A 24909-nucleotide genomic window follows, 5' to 3' on the forward strand; every position below is an offset into this window, starting at 1 on the left:
CGAATAGTCCCACCCCTAATACCTAGCTATGTGATCTAACTACTGTGGGAGTGTTTGGATTCGGTTCATATTTTGTCAAAAATCGAATCCGAACAATAGCTCACATATAATCGAGATTACAGAAAATATATAGTATACATTAGACTGGGTTGGTCCCCATACAAAAAAAAAAAAATTGCTAATGTCCGCCCCTAAATTTAAAGATAATGTTAAGAGGATTTCGGAAAAAAAATTTTTTTTTGATCCTTCGAAATACAGCCGAAAAGGTTTTTTCGTTGTAACTTGGTTATTTGACGTCCGATTCTTAAAACTGATATGTCATTATTTTGGCCTTGAGAAGCTTCACATTTCCTTTCAATGTCCTTTTAAGCTATGAAGTCGTTTTCACATGATTAGGTCAGCTAACAAAGTTAGTTATTAGGGTTTGCATTGAAAAGTTAATAAAGATATGCCAAATATCATAAATAGGGGAAGTCAAAGTAAATAAGTGAGTCAAACCTGTTGTTTCGTATTTATAACACTATGCGACTAAATCCACTGGTATTGAACAAAACCCACTTTTTTGTAGAGATTGAGGCTTAAGTAAACAAAGTACTATCTCCCTTTTTCGAAGTTAGCCTCCAAAAAATAGATATCGGCTTTCGAAGTTCGAAATTCTACATTTCGAAACTTAATTTTTTTTGTTATTTGAAGGGCTGAATTCTTTTTTTGAGAAATTTGGTATAACAGCTGTTATACGAGGTGAAAAGTCAGACTCAGACTTCTGACTACAGTCAGACTCTGACTTCATCATATCTTGAAAGGACATTAAACGGAAATGTGAAGCTTCTCAAGGCCAAAATAATGGCATATCAATTTTAAAAATCGGACGTCAAATAACCAAGTTACAACGTAAAAACCTTTTCGGCTGTATTTCGAAGGATCAAAAAAAAGAAAAATAAATAACAACTTTTTCCGAAACCCTCTCAACATAATCTTTAAATTTAGGGGCGGACATTAGCAACTTTTTTCGATCCAGTCTAGTATACATCTTATGTATATACACAATATGTACATATTAGATGTATTTTTAAACGGTTTTATTTAGCTTGAGTTGACAGGCTGCACGGCCGCATGCACGGCCGTTGTGAACGAATCTTGTAATTGAAATTTAAGTAACTTCCCGATAAGCTACAAGCTTGAAACTTGGAATATAGTTCAGAACCCGATGACAATGCAATAATAAAAAAAAAATCGCCGCTAGGTGGCGCAAGGATCGAGATATTCACAAAAATTGTATGTGTGGTCCGATTTGGCTCATATTTGTAACTCATAATACATACAAGAATAGAAAGCGACCTATCAAAAAAATCGCCGCTAGGTGGCGCAAGGATCGAGATATTCACAAAAATCGTATTTGTGGTCCGATTTGATTTGGTCCATATTTGGAACACATAATACATAGATGAATAGAAAGCGACCTATGATGCCCGATTTGGCTCATATTTGGAACAAATATTGCATACAGTCCAGTAGAAGTGACATCAAAATATTTTGGAGTTGGAGGAGGGACAAGCATACGTGGCGCAGAGTCGAGTAAAGTCGTTGGAAGGATTATGTATTGAGGACTTAGGTTGTTACAAATTGTCAGGAAAGAGTCCTTGTAATAATGAGTCACTAAATGAACTAAATAGAATGAGAAATAATAGGCAATTGAATTAAGACTAAAAACTTGAAAATAAAATAATTAAAAAAAAATTTTTAAGTTAAACGGTTTTATTGAAAACAATACTTACATGAAATAATAAAAATACGAAAAGCTAGAAAATAATTAGGTAGGTCCTAGGTACTAGTCATCACACTCCACATCAATCTAGGACGTTGATCAGACAAATAAATAAAAGCGTGAGTCGTGTCAAATTTCTATTAATAGTCATAAGTAAAACCAACTGAACCTTAATCAGGTTATGCTACGCCTCACATTTTTTAGAAATTTCACGCGCCCAACGCTTTTAATTGGCTGATCAACGCCCTAGATTGATAAGGAGTGTGATGACTAGTACCTAGGACCTACCTAATTATTTTCTAGCTTTTCGTATTTTTATTATTTCATGTAAGTATTGTTTTCAATAAAACCGTTTAACTTAAACATTTTTGTTAAATTATTTTATTTTGTCTGAAGTTTACCGGTTTCAGTTTTAAAATAACTGAGACCTATTTTCAGACTTAAGATAATATTTATTGATGGATTTAGGTTCAGGTTTGAAAAAAATTATAATTTAACGAATGGTCTGAAAAACTTGAGCAAACTGTATGATGAAAAAAACCTATCTGATTTATGCATGTCGTTTTAACTTACTTGTGTACGCATTGTCGACCCTTATCAACAGTAAGCTTTTCGACTAGCCCATCACGCATCATGGCTTTAGCCATCTGACGTGCTGTACAGTGGGTTTCATTGAGGTAATCAGCGAGTTCTGCCAAACTAGCACCACGTGCGCCATGTCGTAGAACTGCACGATAAAATTCGTCCTTAAGTGGCATATCTAGAAATGAATGTTTATTATCAACAAAAGCGTCTGTAAAATCATATTCATCATGCATTTCTTCCTCATTCATAACTTCATCAATAAGGTCATTTAATGACTCTTCGGGATTTTTTAAAGTGATCGCCTTGTAGCTCATTTCAGCAGAACTTTTTTTTTTGAGTTTAGTTGCTTTCTGAAATTGAAACAAATGTACATGGTATACATATCGTTAGTGACTGTGGATTGGTTTGAGCTAAAATTCTGGACAAACTTTTTAAGGGGGTTGGAGGGGTTGGTTTCGGAAAAGTTCCGGACTCTTTTTGGATTATTTAGGGATACTCTTCGGATCCATTTTGAATAATTTTAAGACTGCCTTCCGATAATTTCCATTTGGGAACAATTTGAAAATCTCTATTTGCGATAATGTCATCGAAACATATCGGGATTGTTATCAGGAGATTTCGAGGTTGCTTTAACGTTCATACAGAGACTATATCGGCATTACAAATGGATTGTTTATGGGATCATTAGGGCACTCTTCGATTATATTAAATTTACTACGAAAATGTCTCTGTTTCATTTCGGGATTAGAATATACCCACAGCAGGGATACCTGTCATAAGTGGTGACTATTGATTCAAGGGGTTGTGTTGAGCAATTGTCGACTTCACCTACCCTTGGCGAATCCTGCTTCTTTAGCAGCCGAGGCTCTGGCGACCCCAAGCTCCTCATGGAACTAGGGGGTGGGGAGGGAGAGATAGCCTTGAAGGTTTAATTTGGCCATATAAATCGTACCCGAGATGGTCTTCCTAGTACCCTAATGGCGCTTGTTACCAGAACGTAGCGGATCTGCATCCGGCAAAAGACCATCAACATCGATAACAATCTCCAAAACCCTCGGGGAGTGTCCTTATCGCTACAACAACAACAACACGGTTTTCGGTATAGTTTCAAGGCTGTTCCCGGATAATTTTTGGATGATTTCGATTCAATTTGACAGTACTTCGGAATCACTTCGAAGGGACTTCGGGAATGTTTTCGGATAATTTAGACTATATTGGAACTGTTTTCAAACTGTGGCTGGGTCATTCCGGGACTATTTGGGAATATCTGAATATTTTTGCATTATTTCAAAGATAATTTCGAGATAGTTTCGTGGCTATTTAGACTCTAATTCGGAAAAATTTTGGAATCGCTTTGGGACTATTTCAACATATTCGTAATAGCTGAATTTTTTTGGGTCATTTCGGCATTATTCTAAGAATCATATAGGAACTATTTCAGGACATATTCAGCATTATTTTGGGATGAAAACAGAACTATCTCCGGTAGCTTTGGCACTATATTAGGGATCATGTTGGGGCTATATCGAGATCTCTTCATGCCCATCTATGGATCTTTTTGTAAGTTGCATTCTCTTGGAGACAGGTAATTTATAACTAGCAGATACTTCCAGACCATCTGTGTGGTATTTTTAATCATAATCTATTCAACCGTCAAGGAGTGAATTGTATGGAATCGAAACAAGTGAAGTTTTCATCAGCGCTGCTTTTCCCACCTTATAAGTTTTAATGTGAGGTGTTCCAAAAAAAGTTTATTAACTTACCTTAACTTCAAATATGCGCTGAAAAAAAGGTGTCACCATAAGACTACTCAGCGCCGATTTTCGTGCGAGTAGCGGTATATGATCACGTAAATGTGTTACTGGTAAAATCCCATCAGGTGCGTCTTTAACCAAGTTATAGACTTTTTCCACCATTACAACTACACCACGTGGTATGTTTGGCACATATTGTGCTAAATTAAGTAGGTGCGTGACAGTGATCTTGTCATCACGCAATTCACTGAGCGTCTGTGAGACTACCAAGCCAAGATGAATTAATTTGTTTCTAAAGCATATTGAGAAATGATATTTTCTTTAAGTACAATGATGTAACAAATATAATTATTTATTTGAATTTTATTAGGCTTTGCTGGTCTAGTGTTGTTACTCCAAGTAAAAATTCGTACTTTTTCTCCACCCTATGTTTCGCCAAGCTCCTTGGCAACCTCTGGGGTATAATCTTTATTTTAAACAAAAAGTAACAAAAAGGCAAAACAAAAACAAACAGAAAATCTATATTTGAAAACACATAAATCTGCCTGAACGACAACAACTACTTTATGTATGATTACCAAATTTTCATACAAATTTTCGGAATGCCAATGGGAATACCACTCTCTCCGACCATAGCAGACATTATAATGGACAATTTGCTGGACAAAACCATCTCCGAACTGAAGCAAACCCACAACATACAACTGAAATTTATAGTAAAGTACGTGGACGACGTTTTTGCGATCGTCAAACGAAACGACTTAGACATAATTCTAAACACATTGAACAGATACCACAACAAACTGAAATTTACGATGGAGAAAGGAGAGAATTTGATGATCCCGTTTTTGGATGTCCTTATTCACAGGAAAAACAACGAAATAGTGCTGGACTGGTATTCTAAACCCATATCCTCCGGCAGAATAATAAACTTTCTATCCTCGCAGCCCACAAAATACAAAGTAAATACAGTAAAAAGCCTCATACACAAAATACTTACGTTAAGCCACAAATAGTTCTGGGGGAAAAATAAAACAAAAATATACAGCATACTATTAAATAATAATTACCCGAGCCACTTAATTACATCCCTAATACTACACAAATTATTAGAAGTAAACAGAGCGCAAGAAAAAACGTGAATTAACAACACAACGGAGACAAAGCAATACCACAGTGTCACATACATTCCCAAGCTTACGGAAAACTTCAATCAAGACATGAAAAAACAAAAACGGAACATATCTATCGCATACAAATAGAACTGCACACTCTCTACCATTTTTACACATACAAAAAGCCGTATAGAACTACACCAACAAAACAACGTGGTTTACGAAATTCAATGCAAAGGTGGAAATAACGATAACTGCAACAATATCTACGTTGGAACAACGAAAAGGGCACAAGGAACCCGATTGGCAGAGCACGACGCCGATATAAGAACGAAGAAGACCAGCACTGCACTTGCTCAACACGCACTAACACACGGACACACAATTGATCTAATAAATGCAACAATAATAGACGTGGAGAAGAGAGAAAAGACGAGATACACATTGGAAAGCTTACACATCTTACAAAAAAGGGAGAGAACGATGAACAGCAAAGAAGACACCAAGTTTATTTCTGCTAGCTATTTGGCTTGTTTATGACATTTTAGTATGACAAAAGTACCCAATGACCACTGATGGATGTTTTTAGTTTTAAGTGTTTGTTGTTTTATGTTGTGTGATGTTTACACGTTAATTTAATACTTTTTATGTAAGTTTGTCACCAATGTTCCTATAGTGATTTAAGTGTTTTCAAAAATAGATTTTCTGTTTGTTTTTGTTTTGTCTTTTTGTTACTTTTTGTTTAAAATAAAGATTATACCCCTGAGGATGCCTAGGAACTTGGCGAAACGTAGGGTGATATTGGGAAAAAGGTACGAGTTTTTCTTGGACTAACTACACTAGACCAGCAAAGCCTAATGAATTCAATTCTAAACTGGTCAGCAAATAAATAATTATTTATTACTTACTTGATATAATATATGAGAGAAGGATCTTTGCATATGTAAACTAGCGAGAATGGTCCAGATGTAGTTTCGCCATTATAACGTGAACGACCAATAGCTTCCCAAACACAATATTGCAATACAGTTAGTTCCCGTGGTATAGGTTTATTTGTAGGTGTAAGAACGCTATATCGCAATTGTTGTGAAGCCACTATAACGAAACGATTACCCCACCTACATTGGAAATACGAACCATAAATATAAATCAGAGTTAGCTTGTCATGTGGGGTTAAACTCATACATTTTTTACAAGTTTGAAAATTAACTCTGATTTAAAATGATAACTTGCCGTCCTGCAAGTGGACCTTACAATTAAAAAAAAATGGATTTTCATTTATTTCAAATTTCATTTACAAACCAATTTGCGCAAAATAATAGACACCTAGATGAGCAAAATGGAATTTAAGTCGTTTTCCATGCGGCCCTGCCGGCGGAGTGGAGCCCACCAGGTTGAGTCATTTTGAAATGAAACAAATCAAAATAAAAAATAAAAAATTATTCATCATTTTAAATTTTCTAATTGATGATTAAAAATATATTTTTTTCCAAGCATTTCTTGAATAATGAATAACATTTTCTCGTTATTCAAAATATTCTGATTGATGATAACCGCTCATTCTTATTTTTGCAAAATTTGAATAAAGAGTTGAGTTATTATTCCTTATTTACAAAATATGGAATAACAATAAAATTTTAGTTTTTATTCAGTTATCCAAAAATAAAAAAATAAACCATCGAGATGCCCTGAAAATATACCCATATGCGTAACCAGTTCGTGTGTAGTTCTGAAGCTTCTTAGGGTAATATTGAGATGATTTTGGGGAGTATTCGTTGGGTTTTTTGGGAGCGATTGGGGGGTAATTTCTGGGACACCCTGCGGATCCTCCCGGGGCCTATTGGGGTCCATTCCAGGGATGCACCTTAACGTTAAGCTAATCGTTTATCAAAAAATTTCCACCGTTTCCGTTGAAACACTTCGAAATATTATCGATAAAGAAATTATCAAGATAAATTGTATCTCGTTTTTAACCGAAACGAAAAGCTTTCGTTAACGCTAAAAACGTTAACGAAAACGTGATACTTTATGTTTGAATTGTGCTGGCAATGCTATAGCCATGGTGAAGCCGTAAGGTGGCAACAACGAGCGCACATACACACACAAACTCTATGTAATTTGTTTGTGTAATTCGTTGGTGGTAATGTCAAAAATACTCTGAGAAATGTTCGTACTGTCAAAATTCATGAGAAAAGTTGCAATCAGCTTGGCTAATGCTTTCACCTTTATTGACTCCGCCATCAATCAGCTTTGCCAGCATAGTTTGAAATTAATAATCAACATAAACGATTTGATTTCGTTTTGATATGGCAGAAAACGAAACGAAATCATTTCGTTAATTTGAAGATCTTAACGTTAATAAACGAAACCAAATGACTTCGTTTCGTTTATTAACGTTGATTATCGTAACGAAATGATATCGTTTCGTTGGTTAAGCATGCCTGGTCCATTCCAGGGGCTCCCTCGCGATCCTTCTAGGGTTTTGGGGTCATTTCGGGATGACTTTTGCGACTCCCTCGAAGTCTTTTGGAGGTCATTTTGGCATGGTTTAGGGGAGTACCACGGGGTCCTCCCGGGGTCATTCCGTGATCTTTTTGGGACTCCCTCGGGGTCATTTGGGGGTCATTTCGGGATGGTTTTGTGGACTCCCTCGGGGTAATTTCGGGGTCATTCCGGGATGGTTTTGGGGACTCCCTCGGGTTAATTCGTAGGTCATTTCGGGATGGTTTTGGGGACTCTCTCGGGGTCATTTCGGGGTCATTTCGGGATGATTTTGGGGACTCCCTCGGGGTCATTTCGGGGTAATTCCGGGATGGTTTTGGGGACTCCCTCGGGGTCATTCCGGGATGGTTTTGGGGACTCCCTCGGTGTCATTTAGGGGTAATTCCGGGATAGTTTTGGGGACTCCCTCGGGGTAATTTCGGGGTCATTCCGGGATAGTTTTGGGGACTCCCTCGGGGTAATTTCGGGGTCATTCCGGGATGGTTTTGTGGACTCCCTCGGGGTAATTTCCGAGTCATTCCGGGATGGTTTTGAGGACTCCCTCGGTGTCATTTCGGGGTCATTCCGGGATAGTTTTGGGGACTCCCTCGGGGTCATTTCGGGGTCATTCCGGGATGGTTTTGGGGACTCCCTCGGGGTCATTTCGGTTTCATTCCGGGATGGTTTTGGGGACTCCCTCGGTGTCATTTCGGGGTCATTCCGGGATAGTTTTGGGGACTCCCTCGGGGTAATTTCGGGGTCATTCCGGGATGGTATTGGGGACTCCCTCGGGGTCATTTCGGGATCATCCCCAAAACCATCCCGGAATGACCTACGAATGACCCCGAGGGAGTCCCCAAAACCATCCCGGAATGACCTCGAAATTACCCCGAGGGAGTCCACAAAACTATCCCGGAATGACCCCGAAATGACACCGAGGGAGTCCCAAAAACCATCCCGGAATGAAACCGAATTGACCCCGAGGGAGTCCCCAAAACCATCCCGGAATGACCCCGAAATGACCCCGAGGGAGTCCCCAAAACTATCCTGGAATGACCCCGAAATGACACCGAGGGAGTCCCCAAAACCATCCCGGAATGACCCCGAGGGAGTCCCCAAAAGATCACGGAATGACCCCGGGAGGACCCCGTGGTACTCCCCTAAACCATGCCAAAATGACCTCCAAAAGACTTCGAGGAGTCGCAAAAGTCATCCCGAAATGACCCCAAATAGGCCCCGGGAGGATCCGCAGGGTGTCCCAGAAATTACCCCCCAATCGCTCCCAAAAAACCCAACGAATACTCCCCAAAATCATCTCAATATTACCCTAAGAAGCTTCAGAACTACACACGAACTGGTTACGCATATGGGTATATTTTCAGGGCATCTCGATGGTTTATTTTTTTATTTTTGGATAACTGAATAAAAACTAAAATTTTATTGTTATTCCATATTTTGTAAATAAGGAATAATAACTCAACTCTTTATTCAAATTTTGCAAAAATAAGAATGAGCGGTTATCATCAATCAGAATATTTTGAATAACGAGAAAATGTTATTCATTATTCAAGAAATGCTTGAATAAAAAATAACATGTTATTCATCACTCAAGTTTTCTTGAATAATGAATAAAAATTTATTTTTTATTTTTTCGTCAATGGTTATTCAAATTTGTTGATAACGCCCATCCCTGGAGCCCACATTGGGCACGAACTTTTCAAAACCACCTACATATCACAAATATTAACCGATTTTAATCATTTTTGTACAGAAATTTTTGTAATTGAAATATGAAGAGACTCACAACTCACATCGCCGGATTTTTAAAATTAATTATTTAAAATTTGGCACTTATTTAGAAAAAAAAACAATTTTGCAAAATGTTCTTTAAAAAATTGTTTAAACAAATTAATTTTGCAAAACGAATGTCAAATTTCAGATTAGCAATACCTACTATCTTTTAAACCCTCACTAGGGTAGGCACCTTGTCGTTGGTGTGAGGGCTTAGCCGAACTCCATAGCTCCCGACTATGAGGCGGAGCTGTTTAGGCCTGACATCTACGCCTTTTCGCCTCATGCGAGGGCGGCGGGATGTCGGTGACCAAGAACTGCCAACCCCCTAATCCAGGGTGTTATGCGGACCGTGCCTATTGGACGATTTGCAGCCAGGGGATAAATTCGGCTGTATTCGAACGGAGCCTTCCCGATACCGGGCCACCTCGGGAAGTATTAATGGCCTTACCACAGTAAGGGGCGCTGCTGAGGCGTACGGTTCTTTCCCCGTATATAATACTGGACCGCTGAGCCCGCCTTGTCGTGCAGGTGGTCGTACGACCAAGATGAACGACTCATTACCTGACTGTATAAGGACGATGTAAAGAGGAGGACTGAGTCGCAATCTAAGGACGACAAATACGAATTAAGCGATGCGTCGGACTCGGGGAGCGAGAGTAGTGCTGATTCAATGAACTCCGTGTTGGAGAGGCACACAAATGAAAACGGAGTAGAAGAGTTGAGAAGGGTACGGAGCAGAGGAAGTTAAAGAGCTCTCTCGCAGTACCGTGCAGCACTAAGAATTGTACAACGCTTGGGAGCAGTGGTCGACCCAACAGAAGTGGAGATCGAGCGCTTGCAATGGGCACATGAAGCGGTAGAAGTAGGTCGAAGGCAGTTCAAAAGGTTTGCTGCGAGAAACCCTCAGTACGAGGAGGAAGAAGCGTCGAATGGCAGAATGAAGAGGCAACGTTCGGCGGAAGGCGACAAGCCTGCTTTCAAGAGGCAGAAAGGACCCAGTCCTAGATCCGCGAGGCAGGGCAGTCGCATAGACAAGACAAGTAGGCCCAAAGCTGTAAGACAGATGGGCTCCAATAGCGAGGTAGCAACTACCTCGAAAGCTGCGAGTCAGAGGGAAGTTCCAATTAAGGAAGTAGGAGATAAGCCAAAGGGAGATAACGCTAAGACTCCGGCTTTCTCGGAGGCGCTAAATGGAGTTAACGCTAAGACTCCGGCTTTCTCGGAGGTGCCAAAGGGAGATCACACTAAGACTCCTGCTTTTCCCGAGAAGATGAGTGATGTGGCAAAGCAGTCACTGACCGTGGCGCTGGTTGATCGTAGCAGTCCTTTCGGACAAATGACTACTGAAAGATGGAGATCTGTGGAAAGGGAGCTTATTAGCTTAATGCTTAAGATGATGCGGGAACAACCAAGTAAGCCCCTTCCAACCTTTGATTCGGGGGGATGGTATAATGGTGTGAAGATGATAGCGTGCGACAACATCGCGAGCTTGCGGTGGCTGGAGGAAGTGGTTCCAAACCTCCAAAGGCAAGGCACGAACGCGCGGTTTGAGGTGGTGGATAAAGCGCAAATCTCCACGGTACCAAAAGTTAAGGTATGGATACCATGCGTGATGAAGTCGGAGGATACACTGCGACTTCTGCAGAATCAGAATCCGAACATACCGACACAGGATTGGAGGGTACTTACTGTATCTCGGCCTACCGAGGATGGTCAGTTCTACATCTTCCAAATAAACAAGCAGGCGGAGGATATTTTGTACACGCAGCTTGGTAAAATGTCCTTTGGCACTGGCAAAATTTACATGCGACTCAGGAAAAGAAGTCCCGAGGATAAAAACCCTAACACGCTAGAGGTGGGCGAAGTCGAAAAGGACCTCAAAAGCCTAAGGGAAAAAAGTCAGGTGGAGGTCCCCGACGTCACCACGAACGTGCTAGAAGAGGACCAACCGCTAAATGGTGGTGTGACTCGCACAGAGGAACACCCTGCACAACAGTCACGAGAGGCTGAAGGGGGCCTCGAATACTCTAAACCAAAGGGGCAAGGGGAGGACGATGACGTCAAGACGAAGGTGCTGGAGGGGGACAAACAGCCCAATGGTGCTGCGAGTCCTACAGATAAACCTCCAACACAGTAAAGTGGCGTCGAGCGAACTCCTCCTAACCCTTGAGGAGGGTTCGTTTGACGTGACGCTGATCCAGGAGCCGTGGCTCTCATCGGGAGGAAAGGTTTCTGGACTTAGCGCGCGCGGGTTTGGCGTTTACTACGCGCAAACGGAAGGACGGGTGCGAGCTGTAGTAATGGTAAGGAAACAGCTGCATTCATATATGCTGCCTAATTACACCACTGAGGATCTCGTATCGGTGGCCGTTGAGCAAAAGAATAAGCAGGCATTTATCCTGGCGTCCTGCTACATGGCCCATGCTGCGGAGGTCCCACCGATGGAGTGCAAAAGGCTAGTACAGGAGGAAGGGCGCAAAGGGCGGTTGGTCATAGGCGCAGATGCAAATGCGCACCACAATGCGTGGGGAAGAGCAGATACGAACGAGGCGAATCTCTGTTTTGTTACATCCTGCAAACCAATTTGCAGATAGCCAACAGGGGAAATGTCCCTACATACATTGGTCCAACATCCAGCAATGTTCTGGATATTACATTGAGCTCCGAGCGTGATATATCAAGGTATGATTGGATGGTTCTTGATAGACCATCCTTCTCCGACCATGCGTATATCAGCTTCAACATCCCCCTAAAGAGGGTAGAGAAGGGAGGAACCTTTAGGAACCCTAGGTCAACGAACTGGACTAAATTCCAGAAACATGTAGAAACAAAACTGGGACAACCCAAAGAGGTTGCTAATGTAGAGGAACTGGAGGAGTCGAGTGAATTCCTAACAAGGACGCTTATGACTGCGTATAACAAATCTTGCCCTCTAAGAAGATTCAGAGGAAAAGCAAAGCCACCATGGTGGAGCAATGAGCTGAGTCTTCTAAGAAGACAGGTAAAAGAAATGTTTAAGCTCGCAAAGACCGCGGAAAGCGAAGCGTATCGGGACGAGTACAGGGATCTACTGAGGATCTACAAGCGCGAAATTACCAGGGCGAAGAGAAACTCATGGAAAAGTTTCTGTACGGACATAGAGTGCTCCAACGAAACAGCACGGTTGAAAAAAAGTCCTAGCAAAGGGAAACATAGTCCAGGGACTAATAAAGAAAGAGAACGGGGAATGGTCACGTAATAGTGAGGAATCCCTTGAGGTGCTTCTCGATACACATTTCCCATCGGGAGACGGTTTAGAGGAGCCAGCAGACATCACTCACACTTCGATCACGGAGCTAGTAGTGCCGGGCTTGGTGACCGATACCAAGATCGAGTGGGCAGTGAAGACGTTTTCTAAGTTTAAATCGCCGGGCCCAGATGGTATATTCCCGGCCATGCTACAAGTCTCAAGTAGGGCGGTTGTGGAATGGCTTAAAATAATATTCGATGGGTGCATACGACTGAATCATGTACCGCACTCTTGGAGAACTACGCGTGTAGCTTTTCTACCAAAGGCGGGGAAGATCGGTCACATGTATTCCAAAGACTATAGACCCATTAGCTTAACATCATTTCTGCTCAAAACCTTTGAGAGGCTGATAGATGTGTACATAAAGTCCAACGTGGATGAAAAGCTGCTCTCCACAACACAGCATGCGTACACCAAAGGCAAGTCGGTAGACACCGCATTGCATAGGGTGGTAATAAGCATAGAGAAATCCCTGGAATATAAGGAGTATGCTCTAGGAGTCTTCTTGGACATTGCCGGGGCTTTCAATAATGTTGCAAAATGGGCGATTAGGGATGGTCTTAATTACATTAAAGTACATCCTGCCTTAATCAGATGGATCGGCTGCATGTTAAATTGCAGAAAGATCACATCACAATGGGGATTGTACGAGGCCACGAAATCAGTGGACAGGGGCACGCCACAGGGAGGGGTGCTATCACCTCTGCTGTGGACGCTGGTCATCAAGCAACTGCTCAGGCAATTCGATGAGGGACCCGCAAAACTTATGGCTTACGCAGTGCCTTCCAACGATTAGTTCTTTGATGGATCGGGCGCTTCGCGATATTCATACCTGGGCATCTAATGTCGGGTTGAAAGTCAATGCGGAGAAGGCGGATATGGTCTTGCTTACAAAGAGGTACAAGGTCCCAAATTGGACCAGGCCTAAGTTAGGAGGGGTGACCTTATAGGAAAAACCTTGCACAAAATATTTAGGAATCATCCTAGACAGTAAGCTGTCATGGAAGCTCAACGTGGAGGAGAGGGTCAAGAAGGCCTCAACGGCACTCTATGCATGTAAAAGAATGCTGGGGTGTACGTGGGGCCTATCGCCCTCTCTTTCTCATTGGGTTTTTACAGCGATTGTAAGCCCTATTCTATACTATGGAGTTCTTGTTTGGTGGAAAGCCACACAAAAAACAACATACCTCAAAAAATTAGAGGGGGTATGCAGACTATCGATGCTTAGCATTACGGGAGCCCTGAAAACAACCCCGACGACTGCTCTGTATGCCATTTTGCACATCCCACCTGTAGACCTGGTAGCAAAGAACAAAGCGTTAACGACCGCAACCATGCTCGGTGCTTCGGGGCAGCTTGAGCGCCGACAATATGGACATAGTAGTATAGCGTCATCAATCACAAGACGAACAGACTACATGATTCCCTATCTGCGCTTCGAGGGAGATCTTAAGGCCACAATAGAGGTGGACGGTTGGCGCAAGGGTGCGCAAATGGCGGACGAGGCGATACATGTGTACACCGATGGTTCCAAAGTAGTGGAAGGAGTAGGGTCTGCGGTATACTGCGCTGATCCGGAAATAAGGAGATCCTACAGGCTGCCGGTTTTCCAAGCGGAAATATTAGCCGTAACCAAAGCAGTAGAAACCCTGGAAGAGAATAGCTTAAGCTGCAACCGTGTTAACTTTTATATTGACAGTCAAGCAGCAATTAAGGCAATAATCTCGCATAGCACAGCATCTAAATGCGTGTTAGAGTGTAAGCAGTCTCTGGAGAGAATCGGGACAGGGAGAAGCATACATCTATATTGGGTCCCAGGGCATATGGCAATAGATGGGAATGAAAAAGCGGACGAACTAGCTAAAAAGGGCGCATCCCTTGAAGCTTGCTCCGTAGATGTCCCAATTAGATTGGGCGAGATTAAGCGAAGGCGAGAGGTGCACATGATCGACCAAGCGGGAAAGGCGTGGGTTCAAGCGCGGGGCTGTAAAGTGTCGAAGATTATGTGTAGGTCTTACAACCTTAGACTAACACAGTTGCTCCTATCATTAAAAAGAGAGGACTGTAGACTCATGACGGGTATTCTGACTGGACACTGCCTTCTGGCGTCACATGCCTTTAAACTAGGCTTGGTCAGTGATAGCAGATGTAGGAAGTGCGGGTTGGAGGAGGAAACGATCGAGCACGTTCTGTGCTCGTGCCCTGCACTTGCCAGGCTAAGACTCCAGCTTTTAGGAGTGATACAGCTGTCAGATCTAGAAGCAGCAAGTGGCTTAAGTCCTAGGAAGCTTCAAGTATTTGCTAAGAGGACGGAGTTATTTTATAACATAGGTCCTGGTTTTTGATAGGGTTTTTCAGTTTGGTCGTTAAAACAAACTTCTGGTAACACTACGGACTCAATCAGTCTATGTGAGGTCCTCATGGACCGGTCAGTTCAACCTACCTACCTACTATCTTTTAAAGTGTATATTAATCTCTTAAGTATTGAGCAAAAATACGTATGATAATATAAAGTTCTGCAAAGTATAGGCTATTTTGCAACAAATTGTTTAATAAACAAATTAATTTGAAGAATCAAGCGATGTGAGTCTCTTCAGAATTCAATTACGAAAATTTCTGTGTAAACATTGTTGCAATCGGTTGATTTTTCGAACCTGTAAATGGTTTTTAATGAAATTAGTGCTTAATCCCCAATGTGGGGCCGCTCTATTCCCCTGCTTCCATAACCGGGTTCCAACAGGAATATTTCTTGGCCGGAATATCATATTTCATTCGCATGGCGGCCTAATCTGATGTTGTTATGGCCCATGCTTCTGCACCATATAGCAAGACGGGTACGATGAGTGCCTAGTAAAGCATGAACTTTGCTCGCCTAGAGAGAGGACTTTACTTTTCAATTGCCTACTAAGCCAAAAGGAGCATTTGTTGGTAAGGGTCATTCTTCGCTGGATTTCTAGACTGATGTATTTGTTTGTTCCCAAACAAACGAAGTCCTTTACCATTTCAAAATTATGGCAGCCAACAGTCAGGTTGCCCACGGTAGGTTGCCAAGTCGCAAGTGCTCTAAATCTTTGATATATGACAGCAGGTATTTCGTTTTGTCCTTCTTCACCATCAAACCCACATTGTTGTTGTTGTAGCAGTGCTTCGCCCCAACCAATAGGTGAGACCGATCACAAATTGTCATCAATGTCCTCTGACGAGAGTCCAAGAAAACTTGCTGTTTCAACAGGGGTGGCCCATATGAGAGGGGTGTTAGATGCATTACAAATGATAACTGACAATAGTTGGTGCCATGTGTGGACACACTGCAAGCAGGACATACATTTTGTACGCCGGGGTTGATTCTGGATAGGTAAGAGTTTAACCTGTTACAGTACCCAGATCGAAGTTGGGCTAGAGTGACGCGCGTTTCCCTAAGGAGAGTGCGTTCCTCTTCTGCTAGTTCTGGGTACTTTTCTTTAAGAACCGGATTCGCCGGGAAATTCCTGATATAGAGGTCCGATACCTGTTTGCAGATATCACTAAGGACCTGTGTTCGGTAAGAAGCTTTTTTCTTATTATTTTAAAATATTTAAGGGCGAGTGCAAAGAACGAATTACCAAATTTATAAAAAAGGTTATGTATCCAAGAATGGTGGAAAGAAAAAAATGAGCCCGAGAGTTTATTATTCAGATCTTTTTATACAAAATGTAGAGAGCTTAATTAACAGCTAACTTAGTTAATACAGAGGTGTAATGAAATTCAGTAGAAATTGAGCAACTATGCTAATGCTAAGTTCACACTAATCTATAGTATTACAAAATTCAAATAAAGATAATCAAGAAATTTAACATTGTATGTACATATGTATCTGTAAGGATATCAATGAAAGTAAATATATCTCAACTTAAGTATCTGACTGAACATCCTGGCCGCCTTGAAAGATCCCTTTCAAGATAGTAATAGTGCAAGTTTGTGTATGGACCGACGGATGAGACCCCTTGCAGTTTTTACGTTGACAACTCGTACACGTTGATCCTTTCCTGGAATTGCTTCAGTTACTCGTCCCATTACCCAACGTTGAGGAGGGACATTTTCTTCATGTACTAAGACAAGTGCGCCTTTAACGATATTATCGCTTGCGGTGGTCCACTTATTGCGCCTCTGTAGCTCATTTAAATAGTCGGTTGACCATTGCTGCCAAAATCGCTGTTTAATGGCACTGATTCGAACATAATGGTCTAGTTGGCTGATTTCTGTGCTTGTTGTTTGACGCTCTGGAAGAGACTTAAGCGAGCTACCAATCAAGAAGTAACCAGGCGTGAGTGCTTCCATGTCGCTAGGATCGGAAGAGAGCGGCGATATGGGTCGCGAATTGAGTATGGCTTCTATTTCAATCATGGCTGTTGTCAACTCCTCAAAGGTTAGACGTGCATTCCTAACAGTGCGAATTAAATGGCCCTTAGCAGACTTTACCGCGGCCTCCCACAAGCCGCCAAAATGAGGTGCCCGCGGTGGTATGAAACGAAAGTTGATGAATTCATTGGAACAAAATTGAGTTATGAAGTCCTTATTCTTCGGATTGAAAAGAAAAGACTTTAGTTCTGCCAACTGGTTACAAGCACCAACGAAATTAGTGGCATTGTCGCAAAAAATGTCAGTTGGTAGACCTCTTCTACCGATAAGGCGTTTCAACGATGCAATAAAAGCTTCAGTGGTCAAGTCCGAGACGACCTCAATATGTACAGCCTTGGATGATAGACACACGAAAATAGCAACATAAGTTTTGTAGGGTATCTTGCCACGAATTCGCAAATAGGTATTAATTGGTCCACAAAAATCAACTGCGCATCGAGATAATGGGCGAGCAGGGTTGAGACGTTCGATCGGAAGGTTGCCCATCACCTGTTGCAACAGGCGGGGTTTGTAGCGAACGCAATGAGTGCATGATCTTACGATACGGCGTGTGAGATTTCTTGCGTTGACAATCCAAAATCGCAGTCGAACAAGTGCCACTAAAGCCTTTGCACCGGCATGGTAATTCGTAATGTACAAATGACGAACATATCCTTCAACAAACTCGCTAGTGCTAGGTAAGAGTATTGGATGTTTTTGATCATACCTGACTCCTGCAAGTTCAAGGCGACCACCCACTCGTAATAAATCAAAGCCGTCAGTAGGCTCCAAAAATGGGTTTAGAAATTTTAATGAGCTTTGGAGATCTAACTTCTTTTGTATTCGTCGGATATCCTCTTCAAAATAATGTTGCTGCAAATTCCACACAATGCATTAAAGCGCCGTTTCCAATTCCTGAGGGGCGAGAGAGTGCATGTCAAAATCATTTAGTTTACGTAAGCCCCTTCTATGTACCCTTGAATAAAATCGAAACATCCACGCAACGATGCGTAGAATTTTCGTATGCGAGCTATATCTTTTTATTACCTCCAGGATGTAGTTGAACCTTGTCGCTATTTGGAACACCGACTTTCTTTTTTCTTTATCTACTTCTGCGTAGTCAACTTTATCGATTTTGTTTTGGGGCCAGTGCTCCTTACTATGGGATAAAAATGGCGGACCCTGATACCATATTGAATTAGCGAGCTCTGAGCAAGTTGAGCCTCTCGAAACAATGTCAGCCGGGTTGCTACTTGTTGGAACATGCCTCCAGTGGCATGCCGCTGTGAGATCTTGAATTTCTGATATCCTATTACCAACAAATGACGATAATGTAGACGAATGTTGCTTTAACCAGCAGAGAACTATTTGGGAATCTGTCCATAAGTACACTTCTGTCATATATTTACCCGAGCAGGATTTGATTTTATTGTAAAGTTGCGATAGCAGATGTACTCCACAAAGTTCAAGCTTTGGCAATGACTTCTTTTTAGTAGGGGCAACTCTGGATTTTGCTGTGAGAAGTTTAACGCAAGTGACGTTATGAGAATTGACTACTCGTAGGTAAAGACAACAGCCGTATGCCCGTATGGTGGCATCACAGAATCCGTGTACCTGTACGGAAACTGCATTCGCTGCCAAACAGTATCGAGGGACTTTCAATGACGGAAGTAGTGCTAAATCCTGTACAAATTTTTTCCATGCGGTATGCAAGTTTTGGGGAATAGATTCATCCCAATCAATCTTTAATAGCCAAAGTTCTTGCAGAATAGTTTTTGCTACGATAACGAGAGGGGATAACAAACGAAGAGGGTCAAAAAGTGACGATGCTAGCGATAAGATTTTTCGTTTCGTACATTTGTTATCCACAGTCGATTTCGCTTTGAACGAAAACAAATCAGTGCCTTGATCCCATTGTATGCCTAGGGCGCTTGTTACGAAGGATTCCTCTATGTTTAAATCCTTGACGGTTTTTATACTCAGTTGAGCAGAGCTCACAGAGTATATTAAGTTTGATTGGATAACGGTTGGTTGTACATATATAAAGGAATCGAGATAGATATAGACTTCCATATATCAAAATAATCAGGATGGAAAAAAAATTTGATTGAGCCATGTCCGTCCGTCCGTTAACACGGTAACTTGAGTAAATTTTGAGGTATCTTGGTGAAATTTGGTATGTAGGTTCCTGAGCACTCATCTCAGATCGCTATTTAAAATGAACGATATCGGACTATAACCACGCCCACTTTTTCGATATCGAAAATTTCGAAAAACCGAAAAAGTGCGATAATTCATTACAAAAGACAGATAAAGCGACGAAACTTGGTAGATGAGTTGAGTTTATGACGCAGAATAGAAAATTAGTAAAATTTTGGACAATGGGCGTGGCACTTTTAAAATACTTTTAAAAGAAGGTAATTTAAAACTTTTGCAAGCTGTAATTTGTCAGTCGTTGAAGATATCATGATGAAATTTGGCGGGGACGTTACTCCTATTACTATATGTACGCCTAACAAAAATTAGCAAAATCGGAGAATGACCACGCCCACTTTAAAAAAAAAATTGTTTAACAAAAAATTTAATATATTTACAGTATATAAGTAAATTATGTCAACATTCAACTCCAGTAATGATATGGTGCAACAAAATACAAAAATAAAAGAAAATTTCAAAATGGGCGTGGCTCCGCCCTTTTTCATTTAATTTGTCTAGGATACTTTTAACGCCATAAGTCGAACAAAAATTAACCAATTCTTTTGAAATTTGGTAGGGGCATAGATTTTATGATGCTAACTGTTTTCTGTGAAAACGGGCGAAATCGGTTGATGCCACGCCCAGTTTTTATACACAGTCGTTCGTCTGTCCTTCCGCATGGCCGTTAACACGATAACTTGAGCAAAAATCGACATATCTTTAATTAACTTAGTTCACGTACTTACTTGAACGCACTTTATCTTGGTATGAAAAACGAACGAAATCCGACAATGACCACGCCCACTTTTTCGATATCGAAAATTACGAAAAATGAAAAAAGTGCCATAATTCTATACCAAATACGAAAAAAGGGATGAAACATGGTGAGGTATTTGGATTGGTTTATTGACGCGAAATATAACTTTAGAAAAAACTTTATAAAATGGTTGTGACATCTACGATATTAAGTAGAAGAAAATGAAAAAGTTCTGCAGGGCGAAATAAAAAACCCTTAAAATCTTGGCAGGTATTACATATATAAATAATTTAGCGGTATCCAACAGATGATGTTCTGGGTCACCCTGGTCCACATTTTGGTCGATATCTGGAAAACGCCTTCACATATACAACTACCACCACTCCCTTTTAACACTCTCATTAATACCTTTAATTTGATACCCATATCGTACAAACACATTCTAGAGTCAACCCCGGTCCACCTTTATGGCCATATTTCGAAACGGCGTCCACCTATAGAACTAAGGCCCACTGCCTTTTAAAATACTCATTAACACCATTCGTTTGATTCCCATATTGTACAAACAAATTCTAGGCTCACCCCTGGTCCACCTTTATGGCGATATCTCGAAACGGCGTCCACCTATGGAACTAAGGATTACTCCCTTTTAAAATACTCATTAACACCTTTCTTTTGATACCCATATTGTACAAACAAATTCTAGGGTCACCCCTGGTCCACCTTTATGGCGATATCTCGAAACGGCGTCCACCTATGGAACTAAGGATTACTCTCTTTTAAAATACTCATTAACACCTTTCATTTGATACCCATATCGTACAAACGCATTCTAGAGTCACTTCTGGTCCACCTTTATGGCGATATCTCGAAAAGGCGACCATCTATACAACAACCACCACTCCCTTTTAAAACCCTCATTAATACCTTTAATTTGATACCCATATCGTACAAACACATTCTAGAGTCACCCCTGGTCCACCTTTATGGCGATATTTCGAAACGGCGTCAACCTATAGAACTAAGGCCCACTCCCTTTTAAAATACTCATTAACACCATTCGTTTGATGCCCATATTGTACAAACAAATTCTAGGGTCACCCCTGGTCCACCTTTGTGGCAATATCTCGAAACGGCGTCCACCTATGGAACTAAGGATTACTCTCTTTTAAAATACTCATTAATACCTTTCTTTTGATACCCATATTGTACAAACAAATTCTGGGGTCACCCCTGATCCACCTTTATGGCGATATCTCGAAACTGCGTCCACCTATGGAACTAAGGATTACTCCCTTTTAAAATACTCATTAACACATTTCATTTGATACCCATATCGTACAAACGCATTCTAGAGTCACCCCTGGTCCACCTTTATGGCGATATCTCGAAAAGGCGACCACCTATACAACAACCACCACTCCATTTAAAACCCTCATTAATACCTTTAATTTGATACCCATATCGTACAAACAAATTCTAGGGTCACACCTGGTCCACCTTAATGGCGATATCTCGAAACGGCGTCCACCTGTGGAACTAAGCATCACTCCCTTTTAAAATACTCATTAACACCTTTCTTTTGATACCCATATTGTACATACAAATTCTAGGGTCACCCGTGGTCCACCTTTATGGCGATATCTCGAAACGGCGGCCACCTATGGAACTAAGGATTACTCCCTTTTAAAATACTCATTAACACCTTTCATTTGATACCCATATCGTACAAACGCATTCTAGAGTCACCCCTGGTCCACCTTTATGGCGATATCTCGAAAAGGCGACCACCTATACAACTACCACCACTCCCTTTTAAAACCCTCCTTAGTACCTTTAATTTGATACCCATATCGTACAAACAAATTCTAGGGTCACACCTGGTCCACCTTTATGGCGATATCTCAAACGGCGTCCACCTGTGGAACTAAGCATCACTCCCTTTTAAAATACTCATTAACACCTTTCTTTTGATACCCATATTGTACAAACAAATTCTAGGGTCACCCCTGGTCCACCTTTATGGCGATATCTCGAAACGGCGTCCACCTATGGAACTAAGGATTACTCCCTTTTAAAATACTCATTAACATCTTTCATTTGATACCCATATTGTACAAACGCATTCTAGGATCACACCTGGTCCACCTTTATGGCGATATCTCGAAACGGCGTCCAACTGTGGAACTAAGCATCACTCCCTTTTAAAATACTCATTTGGCGATATCTCGAAACGGCGTCCACCTATGGAACTAAGGACTACTCCCTTTTAAAATACTCATTAACACCTTTCTTTTGATACCCATATTGTACAAACAAATTCTAGGGTCACCCCTGGTCCACCTTTATGGCGATATCTCGAAACGGCGTCCACCTATGGAACTAAGGATTACTCCCTTTTAAAATACTCATTAAAACCTTTCTTTTGATACCCATATTGTACAAACAAATTCTAGGGTCACCCCTGGTCCACCTTTATGGCGATATCTCGAAAAGGCGACCACCTATACAACTACCACCACTCCCTTTTAAAACCCTCATTAGTACCTTTAATTTGATACCCATATCGTACAAACAAATCCTAGGGTCACACCTGGTCGACCTTTATGGCGATATCTCGAAACGGCGTCCACCTGTGGAACTAAGCATTACTCCATTTTAAAATACTCATTAACACCTTTCTTTTGATACCCATATTGTACAAACGCATTCTAGAGTCACCCCTGGTCCACCTTTATGGCGATATCTCGAAAAGGCGACCACTTATACAACTACCACCACTCCCTTTTAAAACCCTCCTTAATACCTTTAATTTGATACCCATATCGTACAAACAAATTCTAGGGTCCCACCTGGTCCACCTTTATGGCGATATCTCGAAACGGCGTCCACCTGTGGAACTAAGCATCACTCCCTTTTAAAATACTCATTAACACCTTTCTTTTGATACCCATATTGTACAAACGCATTCTAGAGTCACCCCTGGTCCACCTTTATGGCGATATCTCGAAAAGGCGACCACCTATACAACTACCACCACTCCCTTTTAAAACCCTCCATATGATACCCATATCGTACAAACAAATTCTAGGGTCACACCTGGTCCACCTTTATGGCGATAACTCGAAACGGCGTCCACCTGCGGAACTAAGCATCACTCCCTTTTAAAATACTCATTAACACCTTTCTTTTGATACCCATATTGTACAAACAAATTCTAGGGTCACCCCTGGTCCACCTTTATGGCGATATCTCGAAAAGGCGACCACCTATACAACTACCACCACTCCCTTTTAAAACCCTCCTTAGTACCTTTAATTTGATACCCATATCGTACAAACAAATTCTAGGGTCACACCTGGTCCACCTTTATGGCGATATCTCAAACGGCGTCCACCTGTGGAACTAAGCATCACTCCCTTTTAAAATACTCATTAACACCTTTCTTTTGATACCCATATTGTACAAACAAATTCTAGGGTCACCCCTGGTCCACCTTTATGGCGATATCTCGAAACGGCGTCCACCTGCGGAACTAAGCATCACTCCCTTTTAAAATACTCATTAACACCTTTCTTTTGATACCCATATTGTACAAACAAATTCTAGGGTCACCCCTGGTCCACCTTTATGGCGATATCTCGAAAAGGCGACCACCTATACAACTACCACCACTCCCTTTTAAAACCCTCAGTAATACCTTTAATTTGATACCCATATCGTACAAACAAATTCTAGGGTCACACCTGGTCCACCTTTATGGCGATATCTCGAAACGACGTCCACCTGTGGAACTAAGCATCACTCCCTTTTAAAATACTCATTAACACCTTTTTTTGATACCCATATTGTACAAACAAATTCTAAGGTCACCCCTGGTCCACCTTTATGGCGATATCTCGAAACGGCATCCACCTATGGAACTAAGGATTACTCCCTTTTAAAATACTCATTAACACCTTTCATTTGATACCCATATCGTACAAACGCATTCTAGAGTCACCCCTGGTCCCCCTTTATGGCGATATCTCGAAAAGGCGACCACCCATACAACTACCACCACTCCCTTTTAAAACCTTCATTAGTACCTTTAATTTGATACCCATATCGTACAAACAAATTCTAGGGTCACCCCTGGTCCACCTTTATGGCGATATCTCGAAACGGCGTCCACCTATGGAACTAAGGATTACTCCCTTTTAAAATACTCATTAAAACCTTTCTTTTGATACCCATATTGTACAAACAAATTCTAGGGTCACCCCTGGTCCACCTTTATGGCGATATCTCGAAAAGGCGACCACCTATACAACTACCACCACTCCCTTTTAAAACCCTCATTAGTACCTTTAATTTGATACCCATATCGTACAAACAAATTCTAGGGTCACACCTGGTCCACCTTTATGGCGATATATCGAAACGGCGTCCACCTGTGGAACTAAGCATCACTCCCTTTTAAAATAATCATTAACACCTTTCTTTTGATACCCATATTGTACAAACGCATTCTAGAGTCACCCCTGGTCCACCTTTATGGCGATATCTCGAAAAGGCGACCACCTATACAACTACCACCACTCCCTTTTAAAACCCTCCTTAATACCTTTAATTTGATACCCATATCGTACAAACAAATTCTAGGGTCCCACCTGGTCCACCTTTATGGCGATATCTCGAAACGGCGTCCACCTGTGGAACTAAGCATCACTCCCTTTTAAAATACTCATTAACACCTTTCTTTTGATACCCATATTGTACAAACGCATTCTAGAGTCACCCCTGGTCCACCTTTA

At 41.3% G+C, this 24909-nt stretch overlaps 1 protein-coding gene across 3 annotated transcripts in view; it reads right to left on the reverse strand.

The window, feature by feature from the left end:
• Positions 1-24909, reverse strand: part of LOC137250883 (general transcription factor 3C polypeptide 1) — a 120074-nt gene that overhangs the window by 58649 nt on the left and 36516 nt on the right. The window contains exons 4-6 of one of the 3 annotated variants that reach the window (XM_067784530.1): positions 6128-6337; positions 4114-4396; positions 2339-2700 (exon numbers count right to left, since the gene is read on the reverse strand). The exons of 1 other annotated variant lie outside the window; for it this stretch is intronic. In XM_067784530.1, coding sequence (XP_067640631.1) covers positions 2339-2700; positions 4114-4396; positions 6128-6337 — 855 coding nt within the window. The remainder of the gene's footprint in view (positions 1-2338; positions 2701-4113; positions 4397-6127; positions 6338-24909) is intronic. One more of the 3 variants, XM_067784531.1, reaches the window with a different exon arrangement.

Source organism: Eurosta solidaginis, chromosome 4, assembly GCF_040869045.1.
Source record: "Eurosta solidaginis isolate ZX-2024a chromosome 4, ASM4086904v1, whole genome shotgun sequence".
Taxonomy (NCBI): Eukaryota; Metazoa; Arthropoda; class Insecta; order Diptera; family Tephritidae; genus Eurosta; species Eurosta solidaginis.